This window comes from Tachyglossus aculeatus, chromosome 7 (assembly GCF_015852505.1).
Source record: "Tachyglossus aculeatus isolate mTacAcu1 chromosome 7, mTacAcu1.pri, whole genome shotgun sequence".
Lineage (NCBI taxonomy): Eukaryota > Metazoa > Chordata > Mammalia > Monotremata > Tachyglossidae > Tachyglossus > Tachyglossus aculeatus.
This window is the reverse complement of record NC_052072.1, coordinates 49920708-49934182: the sequence shown is the minus strand read 5'-3', so window position 1 is coordinate 49934182 and position 13475 is coordinate 49920708. Positions and strand designations below refer to the sequence as shown.

General features: G+C 40.7%; 1 protein-coding gene across 1 annotated transcript in view; it reads left to right on the top strand.

The window, feature by feature from the left end:
* LOC119930634 (germinal-center associated nuclear protein-like) overlaps positions 1-13475 on the top strand; it is a 68622-nt gene that overhangs the window by 33436 nt on the left and 21711 nt on the right. Inside the window, exons 13-19 of the mRNA XM_038749173.1 lie at positions 1282-1442; positions 1648-1889; positions 3276-3571; positions 6210-6295; positions 7072-7224; positions 10940-11137; positions 12726-12794. Of these exons, the coding sequence (XP_038605101.1) occupies positions 1282-1442; positions 1648-1889; positions 3276-3571; positions 6210-6295; positions 7072-7224; positions 10940-11137; positions 12726-12794 (1205 nt within the window). The remainder of the gene's footprint in view (positions 1-1281; positions 1443-1647; positions 1890-3275; positions 3572-6209; positions 6296-7071; positions 7225-10939; positions 11138-12725; positions 12795-13475) is intronic.

Here is a 13475-nt window from a genome sequence, read left to right as displayed (position 1 = left end):
AGGCACTGTTGTCCTCTATTTCCCACCTCTAATTCCACTTTTCCTTTCAATCAACCGTATTTATTGAGCGCTTACTGTGTGCAGAGCACCATACGAAGCACTTGGGAGAGTACAATACAGCAGAATTGGCAGACACATTCTCTGCTTCCAACGAGATTACAGTCTAGAGGATGACCTTTCTTGCAGTCTCCTTCCCAGACCCAGCCATGGGAGTCGGGAAAAGCCAGAGCGGATGGAAGCAACTGTCGTTGTGGGTGTCAAGGCCAGTTCTGGCTCTTTACACCCTCCCTTCCCTTTCCCTTCCCCTTCCTGGCTGGGGGTCAGGCTGAGAGGTTGGGAAAGGCCAGGTGAGAGACCGGAGATCTCTGGGTTGGGAGCAGCAGTTGTTGCTATGAAGTTGTTCGCAGCTTGATATATCTCCATCGGTAAATAGTGTTACCTTTGAAGTTCGTCTCTCTAGACTGTAAGCTCGCTGTGGGCAGGGAATGTCACTGTTTATTGTTGAATTGTATTTTCCCAAGTGCTTATTACAGAGCTCTGCACACAGTAAGCACTCAATAAATATGATTGAATGAATTCTGATTGTCACGATGTGCCATGCACAGCGTATTGTAATTTTTTATGACCTCTGCACAAAAATGTTGTCAGTTCCTGTTTTAGAGTAATGATAGGGCCTTGGGGAGGAAGGAAAGGAAATGTCTTCAGGAATATGATTGGAGATATCCTTAGTAAAGCAAAAGAACATCATGGTTCTCTTAATTGCTTCTTATCAGTGATGGGGCTGCTAATAAAGTAAATATAGTTCACTTGAACTTGTAATTTTCGGCGAAACATCCTTTCCCTTTGAAACGTCTCTACACTGCGAATGACCCATACCGAACCAGGTTCAGTGTCGATATTCTTATGAGATGGAAGAAAATGGTAAGGGCAAATTTCCGTCACGGAGGTTGACCCTAACTGAAATGCTTTCCCAATTTAAAAGAAAATAATAATGAAATGTGTAGTGGGACAAATCAAGGCTTGCACCACTGAATCGTAACAGTTCTCAGGACTAGGTGAATGAATTGTAATTTGCTGTCTAAAGAAAATTAAGAAATATCAAAAAAGAATAAAGATCCATTAACGGGGAAATGAATGCCGGACAACCTTATTATCAGATTGATTGGCTAAGCTAATTAAAAAGATCTCATTTTACTCTGATTTCCCTTTGGTAAAATGTTTTCTCAGGTACGTATTTATGAACTGTGTTTGCAGAAGTTCATCAAATTTCTTTATTCTTAGGTTCGCAGAAATGCTCTGAAGATTCTTAATACTGCCTATACTGTAAACTCTCAAAGATCAACCACTTTTCCTCTGCGTGATCTGGTGCACATGTTACTGTTCAGAGATGATAAAGAGGCAACAGATTTTGTGACTTACTATGGTCTCCATGTTTCTAACGGGTAAGAGGACATCATGCGAATGCTCAAACCGTATCGTGTTTAATTTGAAAAGCTACAGAATTTTTCCAGGTCGATTGGAAAAAAAAAAACCTTCTTGCAGTAGGAAAACGTAGGTTAAAAATAAATCTCAAAGTTTCAAAGTCTCCTACACTTTGGTTTCCTGACCTGAAGATATTCACTGAATGACTTTGTTTTGTGTTCATAGCTGGGTTCATCTGAACCGTTTAAGATTCAAGGAATCCAAGAGGTTCTTCAAGCCCAAGATATCAGCGTTTATTAAAGAGAAACTAACTGGGTCAATTGGAGAAATTATAAATGGAGGGCCATTACCCTCGGTAATTCAGCATATACCAGTATGTAGCTTCAACAAGCAGAGTATATACACAGGAGAGAATTCTGAAATAGAGCCATCCAACGGCGACCAGAAAACCAATTTGAATATGACAGGTGAATGAGTTGATAGATAGCCTTTTTATTTCCAACACATGGTTACTCCTTCACGTTGACTACTTCTCTCTTCTACAGCACAATATATAATGATAATAATAATAACAATTATGGTATTAAACGCTTACTATGTGCCAACCACTGTTCTAGGCACTGAGGTAGTTAACAAGGTCATCAGGTTGCCCTTCGTGGGGCTCACAGTCTTCATCCCCATTTGACAGATGAGGTAACTGAAGCACAGAGAAGCTAAATGGTTTGCCCAAGATCATACGGCAGACTAGTAGCAGAACTGGAATTAGAACCCATGTCCTTTGACTCCCAATCCCAGGCTCTTTCCACTAAGCGACGATCACGCAGCCCTGAGGCCTCATGATCATTTATTCAGTTGCTTCTGAGCTTTATTTTCCTGCCATCCATCTCCTAAAAATCCTCAATGTGTTAAATTGTTAACTAATCTAGGACACAGCACATACAGTGTGATTCGGCACTGCATTGGAAACTTTTTTTCAGACTCAGTTACACAAAACCATGCTTAACACAACCTGTTTAGATTCATATGTCAAATGGGTTTCTGTTCAAGTTTCAAAAATCACGATAGAGCGGATGTCGTCTGAAGCAATCTGAAGCACTCATAATAATTTGGAAAATACCTCTTTACTTAAAGCAGACATCTCCTTTTGGGGAAGTTCAGTTTTGCATCAAGACTAGGACAATGACGTAAATAGAAAGAAATGACTTTGGAAATATTTATGAAAATGTATATTATATAGATAACTGTCATTATTCTCAATAGTAATTAGCAGTCTACTGAAGGTGACATTGCTGATAATGGGATTCCTTTTGAGTCAGTCAGACGTATTTATTGAGTGCTTACTGGGTGCCAGGCACTGTACTAAGCGCTTGGGAGACTACAATAAACCAATACAGCAGACACATTCCCTGCCCACAAAGACCTTACAGTCTAGAGGGGGAGACAGACATTAATAGGAATGAATAAATTCCAAATACATCTATAAATGCTTTGGGGCTGGGAGGGGGGAATGAATGAAGGGAACAGGTCTGGGTGACGCAGAAGGGAGAGGGAGAGGAGGACAGGGAAGCTTAGTTAGGGAAGGCTTCTTGGAGGAGGTGGGCTTTCAATGAGGCTTTGAAGCGGGGAGAGTAATTGTCAGATAGTGTGTGAGCATGTGTTGCTGAATGACAGACTTCATGATTTACACACAAAAAACAGAGAAGGGCATGTTTTGAAGGCATCGGAGTGAGCTTTGCATCCATTAGTAGGGCTTCTTTGATACCGACATATACTTCAAATATCTAATAGTCTGACCATTGTAATATAACATTAAAAGAGTCTGATCTTTGTTTTGGGGTATACCTGTGTTTTAGGTCTTCCCAAAAGAAGTAAAGGAGACCTCGGAGAGGTGGGACATCCTGATTGCTTACCGCTGGTTCTTCCATGGATTCCACCACCGTCAGCCTGCGATTCTCTTCCACGGTCCCCGTTTCGGGGCCGTTCTCAGAAAGAGCATCCGCAGCAGCCACCATTTGGGTTTCAATCCCAGCCCCGGTTTCATCATCCGTTATCAATTTCAGCTCCTCCTCTAGCTCCTTTGCCATCTGAACAACCTCCTCAACGTCTAGCACAACCTGCTGTTCCGTCTCTGAATGCTTACCTTGAACTGGTAGGTGATATTTCCTCAGAAGAATATATTTCCATTCAGAACATATGGAAAGCGGTGGTTTTAGAGTTTTGCAGGAGAAATGAGAGCACTGATGTTAGTCGAAAGCACCTGTCGAGTGGCAGATGTTGGTTGGGGGGCGGTTTGAGCGTATATGGGCCAACCATTTAATCAACTGTAGAATCCCTGGACATATTCTAAGGGCTCATTCAAACGAGTTCAGAAGGGTCAAACGGTGCAGCTGTAACATGTTCCTCAGGCACAGTGAACAATAATAATAATTATAATAATTATGGAATTTGTTGAGCGCTTACTAGGGGCCAAGCACTGTTCTAAGCGCTGGGGTAGGTACAAGGTATTCAGGTTGTCCTACGTGGGGCTCACAGTCTTAATCCCCATTTTACAAATGAGGTCACTGAGATCCAGAGAAGTTAAGTGACTTGTCCAAGGTTACACAGCAGACATGTGGTGGAGCCGGGCTTAGAACCCACATCCCCTGACTCCCAAGCCCGAGCTTTTTCCACTAAGCCACACTGCTTCTCTGTAGCTGTATTGAGGATCTGTCCTTTAGACTGAGAGCCTGTTTTAGGCAGGGATTGTCTCTCTTGATTGCTGTATTGTATTTTCCAAGCGCTTAGTACAGTGCTCTGCACATAATAAGCGCTCAATAAATATGACTGAATGAATGAATTCTCTCTTGGGCTTGCATGCAATTGCATGGCTTAGTGGATACAGCACAGACCTGGGAGCCAAGAAGGTCATGGGTTCTAATTCCGGCTCCGCCACTTGTCGTTGTGTGACCTTGAGTAAGTCACTTCACTTCTCTGGGCCTCAGGCACGTCATCTGTAAAAAGGCGATTAAAGCTGTGAGCCTCATTTGGGACAGGGACTATGCCCAACCCGATTTGCTTTTATCTACCCCGATGCTTAGCACAGTGACTGCCACATAATAAACGCCTAACAAATACCATTATTATTATTAGTTTTATGTGATCGTGGCAAGTGGATGTGCTAGGTTCCCAGCTCAGGACTGGGGAAAAGCATGCTTGATCTGGCCCTGTAGCTTTAAGCGGAGGTTGAGGCGAGAGCTCCTCAGGAATTCAGGGATGGCCCCCGTGACTTTTAGCAGCAGAGGTGAGGGCTTCTGTAACTTTTAGCAATTTACTCCCTGGCTTTCACTGGAGGTGGTGAGGACTTCTATGATTTTGTGGCATAAGATGTGTTGTGGCCTAGTAGACTAATGTGCAACCTGAGTTTACACATAATGGAGAACAAGAGGAGGCAGAAGGGAAGGGGCGCTGAAAAACCGCTTAGGGCAGGGGAGAGTTGGTGAGCAGAAGAAAGAGCCAGGAGGGAATCGATTTCCTGTGGCAATCGGCTGTAGAATCCAAGACTGTGAGCCCGCTGTTGGGTAGGGACTGTCTCTGTATGTTGCCAACTTGTACTTCCCAAGCACTTAGTACAGTGCTTTGCACACAGTAAGTGCTCAATAAATATGATTGAATGAATGAATGAATGAATGAAAGGTGGGGCTTATAGATCCTGGGCTGTGTCATCTCTTAGTGCATGATGCATTTCTGGATTTCACTCCTTATGAGGCATTTGGTATACCTCACCCTATCACCTATAAATCAATCAATCGTATTTATTGAGTGCTTACTGTGTACAGAGCACTGTACTAAGCGCTTGGGAAGTACAAGTTGGCAACATATAGAGACAGTTCCTACCCAACAGTGGACTCACAGTCTAAAAGGGGGAGACGGAGAACAAAACCAAACATACTAACAAAATAAAATAAATAGAATAGGTATGTACAAGTAAAATAAATAAATACATAGAGCAATAAATATGTACAAACATATATACATATATACAGATTCTATAAATGACAACAGATTCTCAGAGGAGCCTTGGGAAATTTATCCTCCTTGATAACCACTGCTGCATCTCCATTTTTCTCTCTAGTAGCCCACTACGGACTGCTCCACCAGTCTCTTGACTTTCACTTGATGTGTTGGTGTTAATTTCTTTAAAGTGCCTTCATATCTTTCATATCATTTTATCTTCCAGCATCCTCGGTGAGGTGCAGAAAACAGCTATTATTAACTCCATTTCATATAATAATAAAATAATAAAAGTAATTTTGGTATTTGTTAAGCGCTTACTATGTGTCAAGCACTGTTCTAAGTGCTGGGGGAGATACAAGGTAATCAGGTTGTCCCACATAGGGCTCATGGTCTTAATCCCCATTTTCCAGATGAGGTGGCTGAGGCACAGAGAAGTTAAGTGACTGGCCCAAAGTCACACAGCTGATATGTGGCAGAGCTGGGTTTAGAACCCATGACCTCTGGCTCCCAAGCCTGTGCTCTTTCCATTAAGCCACGCTAACTGAGGCCCAGAGAGACTGTTAGTTGTCCAAGCCTATACAATCTAGTGCTTAGCACACAGGAAACGCATTTAATAAATGCCATAACCATCACTGTTATTATTATCTACAGGGATCTTCACAGTTTCTTGTTATTTGTGATAAAAAATTCTCTGAATAAACGTTTGGCTTTTATTTTTAGAGAACTTTAACATTAAATCAGGCTGCCTTTTATATCATCCAGCTTCACTGCTTTTAACTGTATGTTTCTCAAAGGATGTCGAAGAAGTGGTGGAAGAGCTCGTCCAAGACATTGTTGAAGAAGAATGTCAAGAAATCATCAATGTCTCTAGTGCATTAGGGTAAAAATTATGAACGGATTTTTTCTGTTGAGCCGAACCCTTTTCTTTTTTATCTTTCCATCCTCCTTTTAGTAATCAGCGAAGTCCAGAGTGATTGAGGTCTCATATGTGCTAAGTTTTCAAGACAATATAATATAGTTTCCTCGTTCCCAGCTTGGGGAAAGGGGTGTGGGAAATGAGATTCACAAGATCTTCTTTTGCTAAATTAAACTCTTTATTATGGGGGGGGGGGGTCTCAATAACTTGAAATTTGTTTTGTTATTGATACATTTTTCAAGGAACAAAATACATTTGTTAAAATGTTCATTTTTTTTAAAAAAAGCATCACATAGGATATCAGTGTGATTTAAAATTTTGACCCCTTAATCACTCCTTATTAGTGAGAATTTATTAAATGCTCATAAATGTGTAAAATTGTTTTCGTTGCTTAGGATTTATATTAAATAATAGAAAGTGTTCAGCCCTGAAAGGGCAGGAGAGACAAAACAATAAACAAGCAAACAACATGACTATGTTCAATTGTTCCTTCTAGACTGTGAGCCCATTGTTGAGTAGGGACCGTCTCTATATAGATATAGATAAATCTATATCTATATGTTGCCAATTTGTACTTCCCAAGCGTTTAGTACAGTTTTCTGCACACAATAAGCACTCAGTAAATACGATTGAATGAATGAATTGGTTGTAAACCCTGGGAAAATAGTATAATCAAGAATTAGTATGTGTGAATGCCAGGCCAAAGTTATATTTCTAATCTTTTAATTATTATACTTCAGCTATGCTCCTAAAAAAGGTCAAAGAGCACAGATATTTTCTTGTCCTGAGGAGACCTGCGTTAACTTAGTAACTCTCTTTCTGGAAGATGAGATTTTTCAGACAGCCCGGGAAACCTTACAGGAATTTCAGCATTTCCGCAGGTGTTTGTGGCGGTGAGTGAAACTATTTGCTCTTTCTCATTCTTACTGCTGATGGAAAATAGATTTTCACATTTGTTAACTCCAATCTTGGATCACATTCCTAGGCTTCCTGAGCCCCAGTAACTTTGTCTTGCATAATGACAAGACACCAACATTAGGATGTGAATTACTGTTTACAGCATAGAGAGTTCCAACTATGAATCAAAGTAATCTGAAATCATTTTGTTGAGGGAGTCCTGTTGGTGTAAGGTAAATAATTCCTGGAAGCAGGAAGAAGCTTTTCGTGCACACCAACATGGGCAGACTTCCGATTAAAAAAAATTGTAGATCTCTAAATTTCCTTAGTACACCATCAAGTCAAGCTTTTTCGGGGCACAGCAGTACAAAGAAAAACAATATTGTACTAGATGAATGGCAAAAACTGAAACAGTTTTTATGGTGGAAATGAGTGCCACTCTCCAAAGAAATGTAGTGTCTGAAACTGAGGGGGGCATGCAGATATTCCATACCACAGCAGTAGACTGCACCCCTAACCCAAACCACCCAGTACACTTCATGAAAGATGCCAGAAGAGGATGGGAAAGGCCGATAGAAAATGAGACACAAGGAGGAGGGCCATGGGTCGTGAGGAGCAGATTTTTGGAAAGTTCACACCCGATAGCTTCAGTTTTGTTAATAAAGTAGTTGACCGTTTCATCAGAGATGAGAAGAGAGGAGGCATTCAGGATTTCAGTAGGGAGTTATTGGTCTGGAATAATTGCTGAGGGAAATGGGCATGGGAGGAAAAGCAGTGTTGCTGAATGGGAAGAAGACAGAGCTTTATCGAGTGAGGATGAACTAATTACCAAGAATGGGTGGAAAAACCCATCATAACACCCATCCTTATTAATAAGGATATATCTTCTAACCATTCTTCCCTTATATATGCAGGTTTGTGTTTTTCTAAATGATTTAGTCATCCTTCATCATTGGAAAGGATACTCCTCACAGTGAAATTCACATCTGATTGAAAGGCCAGTGAGGGATCCGTATTCCCATTGCATTGCGCAAACACAAAGATTGTCCTTGGTAGTACAGAATTTTTCATTTGTAGGTTTTGGAGTTGTTTTCGCTTTAGCCTTCTTTTCTCATGATCCTTACAGAGTCTTCTGTTCATAAAGGACTTCTTCTTTCTTGATTAAAATGTGCCATGCTGGTCTATTTGGCAATTGGCTCAACCTTTGAGATGCTGCTTGTCTTAGACTTTGTTTTCCTGGTCCTTCAAACGTCTCTGTCCTTTTTGGTTACCTGATTTCATTCAAGGTGCAGCAGTTGTTTCTGTATGCTGTTGTCATCCCTTCTCCAATGTTCCACTCAGCACAATTGTATTATGATGAGCTTAGGAGAGTAATTTTGTTCAACTTCTTTGTGGTTTGTGATACTGTATTACCACTTGATGTGAGTGTGGGCCATAAGTAATGCTGATGGAACTGCTCAAATACTTGAATGCAGTATCTTTGGGGAGTATAGGTAGAAAAGATTACTCCGCACTGCAGTTATTTAGACTTGAAGTTTGCACTGAATTGCATCTTAGAGGCACCTATCCAAGGAGACAGTCAAACTATTTTAAACTGCTTCACTAAATCAGCTAGACATTAGGCATGTCTAAAGATTATCGAGGTAATTTATCAACCTGCACCAGAGAATCATTGTCTTTAAATCTTATATAAATCATCTTGAACATATTGATGTTTCTTTGCTTAGAAACCTGTGGTTATGAATTTTTTATGCTTTATGCTGAGTAATCATCTGCCATTGTCTTGAAACTACTGCTTTTAAACTTCAGTTTGGGTCCTCTAATCTTGGTATTGTAGGGTTTAATGAGTAAGATTACCATGTTCCTTACTAACAGTTTTGACGATTGTGTAGACTTTAGGCCTTTCCCCACTACATTTTCAGTGTTTGAGAGAGTGGAGTCTAATTTTTTCAGTCTGATCCAGTATGGAAGCTGTTTCATCTCCCTGATCATTTTAGTTGCTCTTATCTATACTTTTTCCAGTTATTTTTCTTCCTACATATAGTGACCAAAACTTCCATGGAACTCCAGGGGAACATAAAATATGGTTTTCTGTAAGGATAAAACTTTTCTCACTGTTTTTGCTTTCAATATGCTTGTTAAGGGAGCTTTATCCTTCTTGATAATTTCATTGCCACCGTCCATATAGAACTACAGAGAATGATTGCAGGAGTGGAAAGAACATTAAAAAAAGTCTTTTAATCCATCCCACTGCCTTTGTGAAGGATCTCACCATTTCAGCAGAATTTTTTTCCACCCCAGAAAGAGAAAAAAATTTCCAGAGGAGTACATAATTTATATTGATGAACACAGAAGGGCTAAGGTGACAAATAATTTGCATCACATGAGATCGTTTGTAGTAAAAATGAAGAACATGATTTATCTGATGCTATCTTATGGCAAATTACTGTATAGTGGCCACAACTGATTTGATAATAATCTACCATCCTAGTATGGAAAACCCCATATCAAGCATTGTTTTCCCCAGATTCTTTACTTTGATGGTGCAGAAATATTTTTTTGAGTGTAGAATTTTTTTCTTTTGTTATGAAGGTAGGTCAAGACAACAATTCCTGTTGAGCACACACACTTTTGGGACACTTTATAAAAGTGAGGAAAGAAACAGCTGCCCTTTTCCCATTACCCTTTGGAGGGGAAGGCTGGAAGAGAAGCTCCTGATGCCATTAGAAGCGCAAGTACAACTTTTAGGAGACCCTTCTGCAGCTGTCCTGATATAGCACCTCTCCCCCTTACCTCTTTCACAGTGCTTAGAACAGTGCTTTGCACATAGTAAGCGCTTAATAAATGCCATTATTATTATTACATTGCTGATTTCAAAATGGTGCCAGCAATCTAGGGAAGGGAAGGCAGAAATGGAGGTGTGTGTTTTTATTCTGAGGGACAGGGAGGAAAATTTGGCCTAGGAAGGCCACGTCAAGTTGCACAGGCCTGGGATCCAAAGAGTCTCCTGCTTCTGCCCACTGAGTTTAGAAAACTCCACAACTCCATGAGGATCTAAGTAGTTATAAAAGATGAGAAGGCATGGATCCTTCCCTCAAGATGCTCAGAGCTTAATGGGGGAGATAGAATGAATAAAATATATGTGTGTGTGTGTGTGTGTGTGTGTGTGCATGTGTGTATGAATATATATATTATATATATATATGTGACAGAAACCTAAAAATCAGTACATAGACATTTTATAGCCCATTTGAGATCTATGCCTATGTGCTAAGGCATTTGGGGTGAAAAAGAGAGAAGACGGTGTGGAGGTATCTGATGTGTTTGGAAGCCCCAATAACAAATGCTTTCGAGCTGTCGTTTTTACCTCTATCTTCTAGAGCTTTTAGATTATGGGAAATGGGACTCAATCAATCAATCAATCGTATTTATTGAGTGCTTACTGTGTGCACAGCACTGTACTAAGCGCTTGGGAAGTACAAGTTGGCAACATATAGAGACAGATTGTCTCCTGCTTCCTGGTAAAGTTGCTGATTTAGTTTACGTCATTCTGGCTTTCCCAAGGCATAGAGCTGTGTCATTGGAAATTGAACAACACTGGCTGGTAGGCTGCAGTATGTTTTGCCAGCTGAAAGAATAGTGGCAAAGAGAAATCTGATTCACATTAAGTGGTTCTGACGAGCGATATGTTCAAGTTTGTTTCTTTTCTAGTTGGAGAAATGTGGTTATAAATCAGAAAAAAATAAAGCGCAAACTCAGAGTATTCCCAGCTGCACCATGTTTCGTGGACAACACAAATAAACTGAAGGCATTATTGCCCAGTGCAGAATGCCCTATTACTAAGGAGTATCTTTCTAAGGGAATCTTGGACCTGGGGCATGCAGGAAAACTGGGAATCTCCTGCATCCGGTAAGAACACCTTCTGAGAATAGAAATATCTGGATTACTATAGTACTTAATGTTTCTATTGTATTTCTCTTCCTGAAGGACTCAAGGGTCTTTCACATGTAATATATTATTTTCCTTCAGAAACACCTCTCAGTCTCACCTGTCGCAATTCTCCGACAGGACCCGAGAGTTTCCAGTTAGGGATAAGAAAACCTAAAATGGTGACTTTCCCCCTGCTAGCTTTTCGAAGCCTGTCCTTCCCACTGCCCACCCCGCTCTAAAATTCCAGCTCCCTCTTGGCCCCCACCCTCAAAATGAGAAGTTGGCATCTAGGCTTATGACATGCCACTAGTAGACGGGAGCAAGTATGAGTTATCCCCTCTAGACTGTAAGCTCGTTGTGGGCACGGAACACCTCTACCAACTGAGCAGCGTGGCTCAGTGGAAAGAGCCCGGGCTTTGGAGTCAGAGGTCAGGGGTTCAAATCCTGGCTCCACAACATGTCAGCTGTGTGACTTTGAGGAAGTCGCTTAACTTCTCTGGGCCCCAGTTACCTCATCCGTAAAATGGGGATTAAGACCGTGAGCCCCCCGTGGGACAACCTGATCACCCTGTAACCTTCCCAGCGCTTAGAACAGTGCTTTGCACATAGTAAGCGCTTAATAAATGCCATTAAAAAAAAACTCTGTTGTATTGTACTCTCCCAAGTGCTTAGTACAGTGCTCTGCACACAGTCAGCGCTCAGTAAATACCATTGGTTTACAGTCCAAATGGGGGAAACAGAGTGTTGAGATCCATGGAGGGGACTCTTTGGCCTTTTCATTAGGATTCCTGGGTGATTGCCTGAACCTTCAGTTCCTTAATACCTCTACTATTTCCTCATCAATACCGTTCCCATGGTTCCATGCATTCCAGTCAGCCACTCAACTTTTGGGCATCGATTAACGCTCTGCTTTGATGCACTGGGCAAGGTGCAAGGTGACTTAAGTTGAATAATACTACAGCTACTTGATTCTCCCTTATCTCCTAAAACAATGGACGGACCCTACTGCACATCCACAGACCTGGGCAACCAGCCTTCACAGATACAGGCAAATGAAGGAAAAAAGAAGGCCTCCTTAAAATGGAGATTGCTAATTAGGCACAGTCCCTCCAAGAGGCCTTCCCCGACTAGGCCCTCCTTTCCTCTGCCACTCCTTTCTGTGTAGCCCTGGCATTTGGATTTGCACCCTTTATTTACCCATCCCACAGCTCCACGGGACCTATGTAGGTATCTATAATTTATCTGTTTACATTAACGTCTGCTCCTCTAGACTGCGTTTTGAACTCTCCCAAGTGCGTAGAACAATGCTCTGCACACAGTAAAGCCCTCAATAAATATGACTAACTGACTAATTGATTTCACTAAACTGTCTCTTGCCATCACATTTCTTAAAAAAGGGATTATACCAATTTAATTCTAGGTTTTTCATCAGTAGAGTCAAGTATGATTTAAGAGTGATGATTAGGGTAGGACTTCTCATTCTCTTTGCCACAGTATTGGCTCCAGGGAATCATGCTGAAGTGGTTAAATGATTTTAAGCAGGTGTTACTCTTTCTTTCGGTTTCAGATTAAATAGACTGAGAAATGAGATGATACATCAAATGAAGGTTCAGTATTTTTACCAGAAGTTATTGAGGTACATTTAATTATTTTACAAGGAAATAAACAGATGTGATTCACTGAATATTTTTCCGACCAAGTCCTCAAAATAAATGTCATACTCCACCCTGTTTTGACCATGTTACTGCATATTCTCCTATGCAAAAAAAACACACTTATTGCAAACCACAGAACACTGTGTCATTAAGAATATTTACCTTAAGCATACTTTCTAGAAAATGCATTTCAGTCCTTGATGCAGATCACAAACTTGTTGGCCAGGACATAGGATTTCAGAATTAATAGAGGAAGAAAAACCTGACAAATAAAATCGAAGATGTTTTCATAAAAGAAGATAGAATTCTATATTTTAAAGATAAAATTTTTTCAGCTGTAAGCTGTCAGTTAGGGGAGCCTTTAAAATTTTTTGTCATCTACTTTATAAGGCACTTGAAATCCATAAATTCCACAGAAATCTAGAAAATGAGAAAAGTGAAGTACAACAGTTTTGTTGTAGACTGAAATGATCCATAGACCCACTGTTGTATAAGGCAAAGCTTATGTATGTGCATGCTTTTAGACTGTGAGCCCACTGTTCGGTAGGGACTGTCTCTATATGTTGTCAACTTGTACTTCCCAAGCGCTTAGTACAGTGCTCGGCACACAGTAAGCACTCAATAAATATGATTGATGATGATAATGATGCTTTTTATGTATA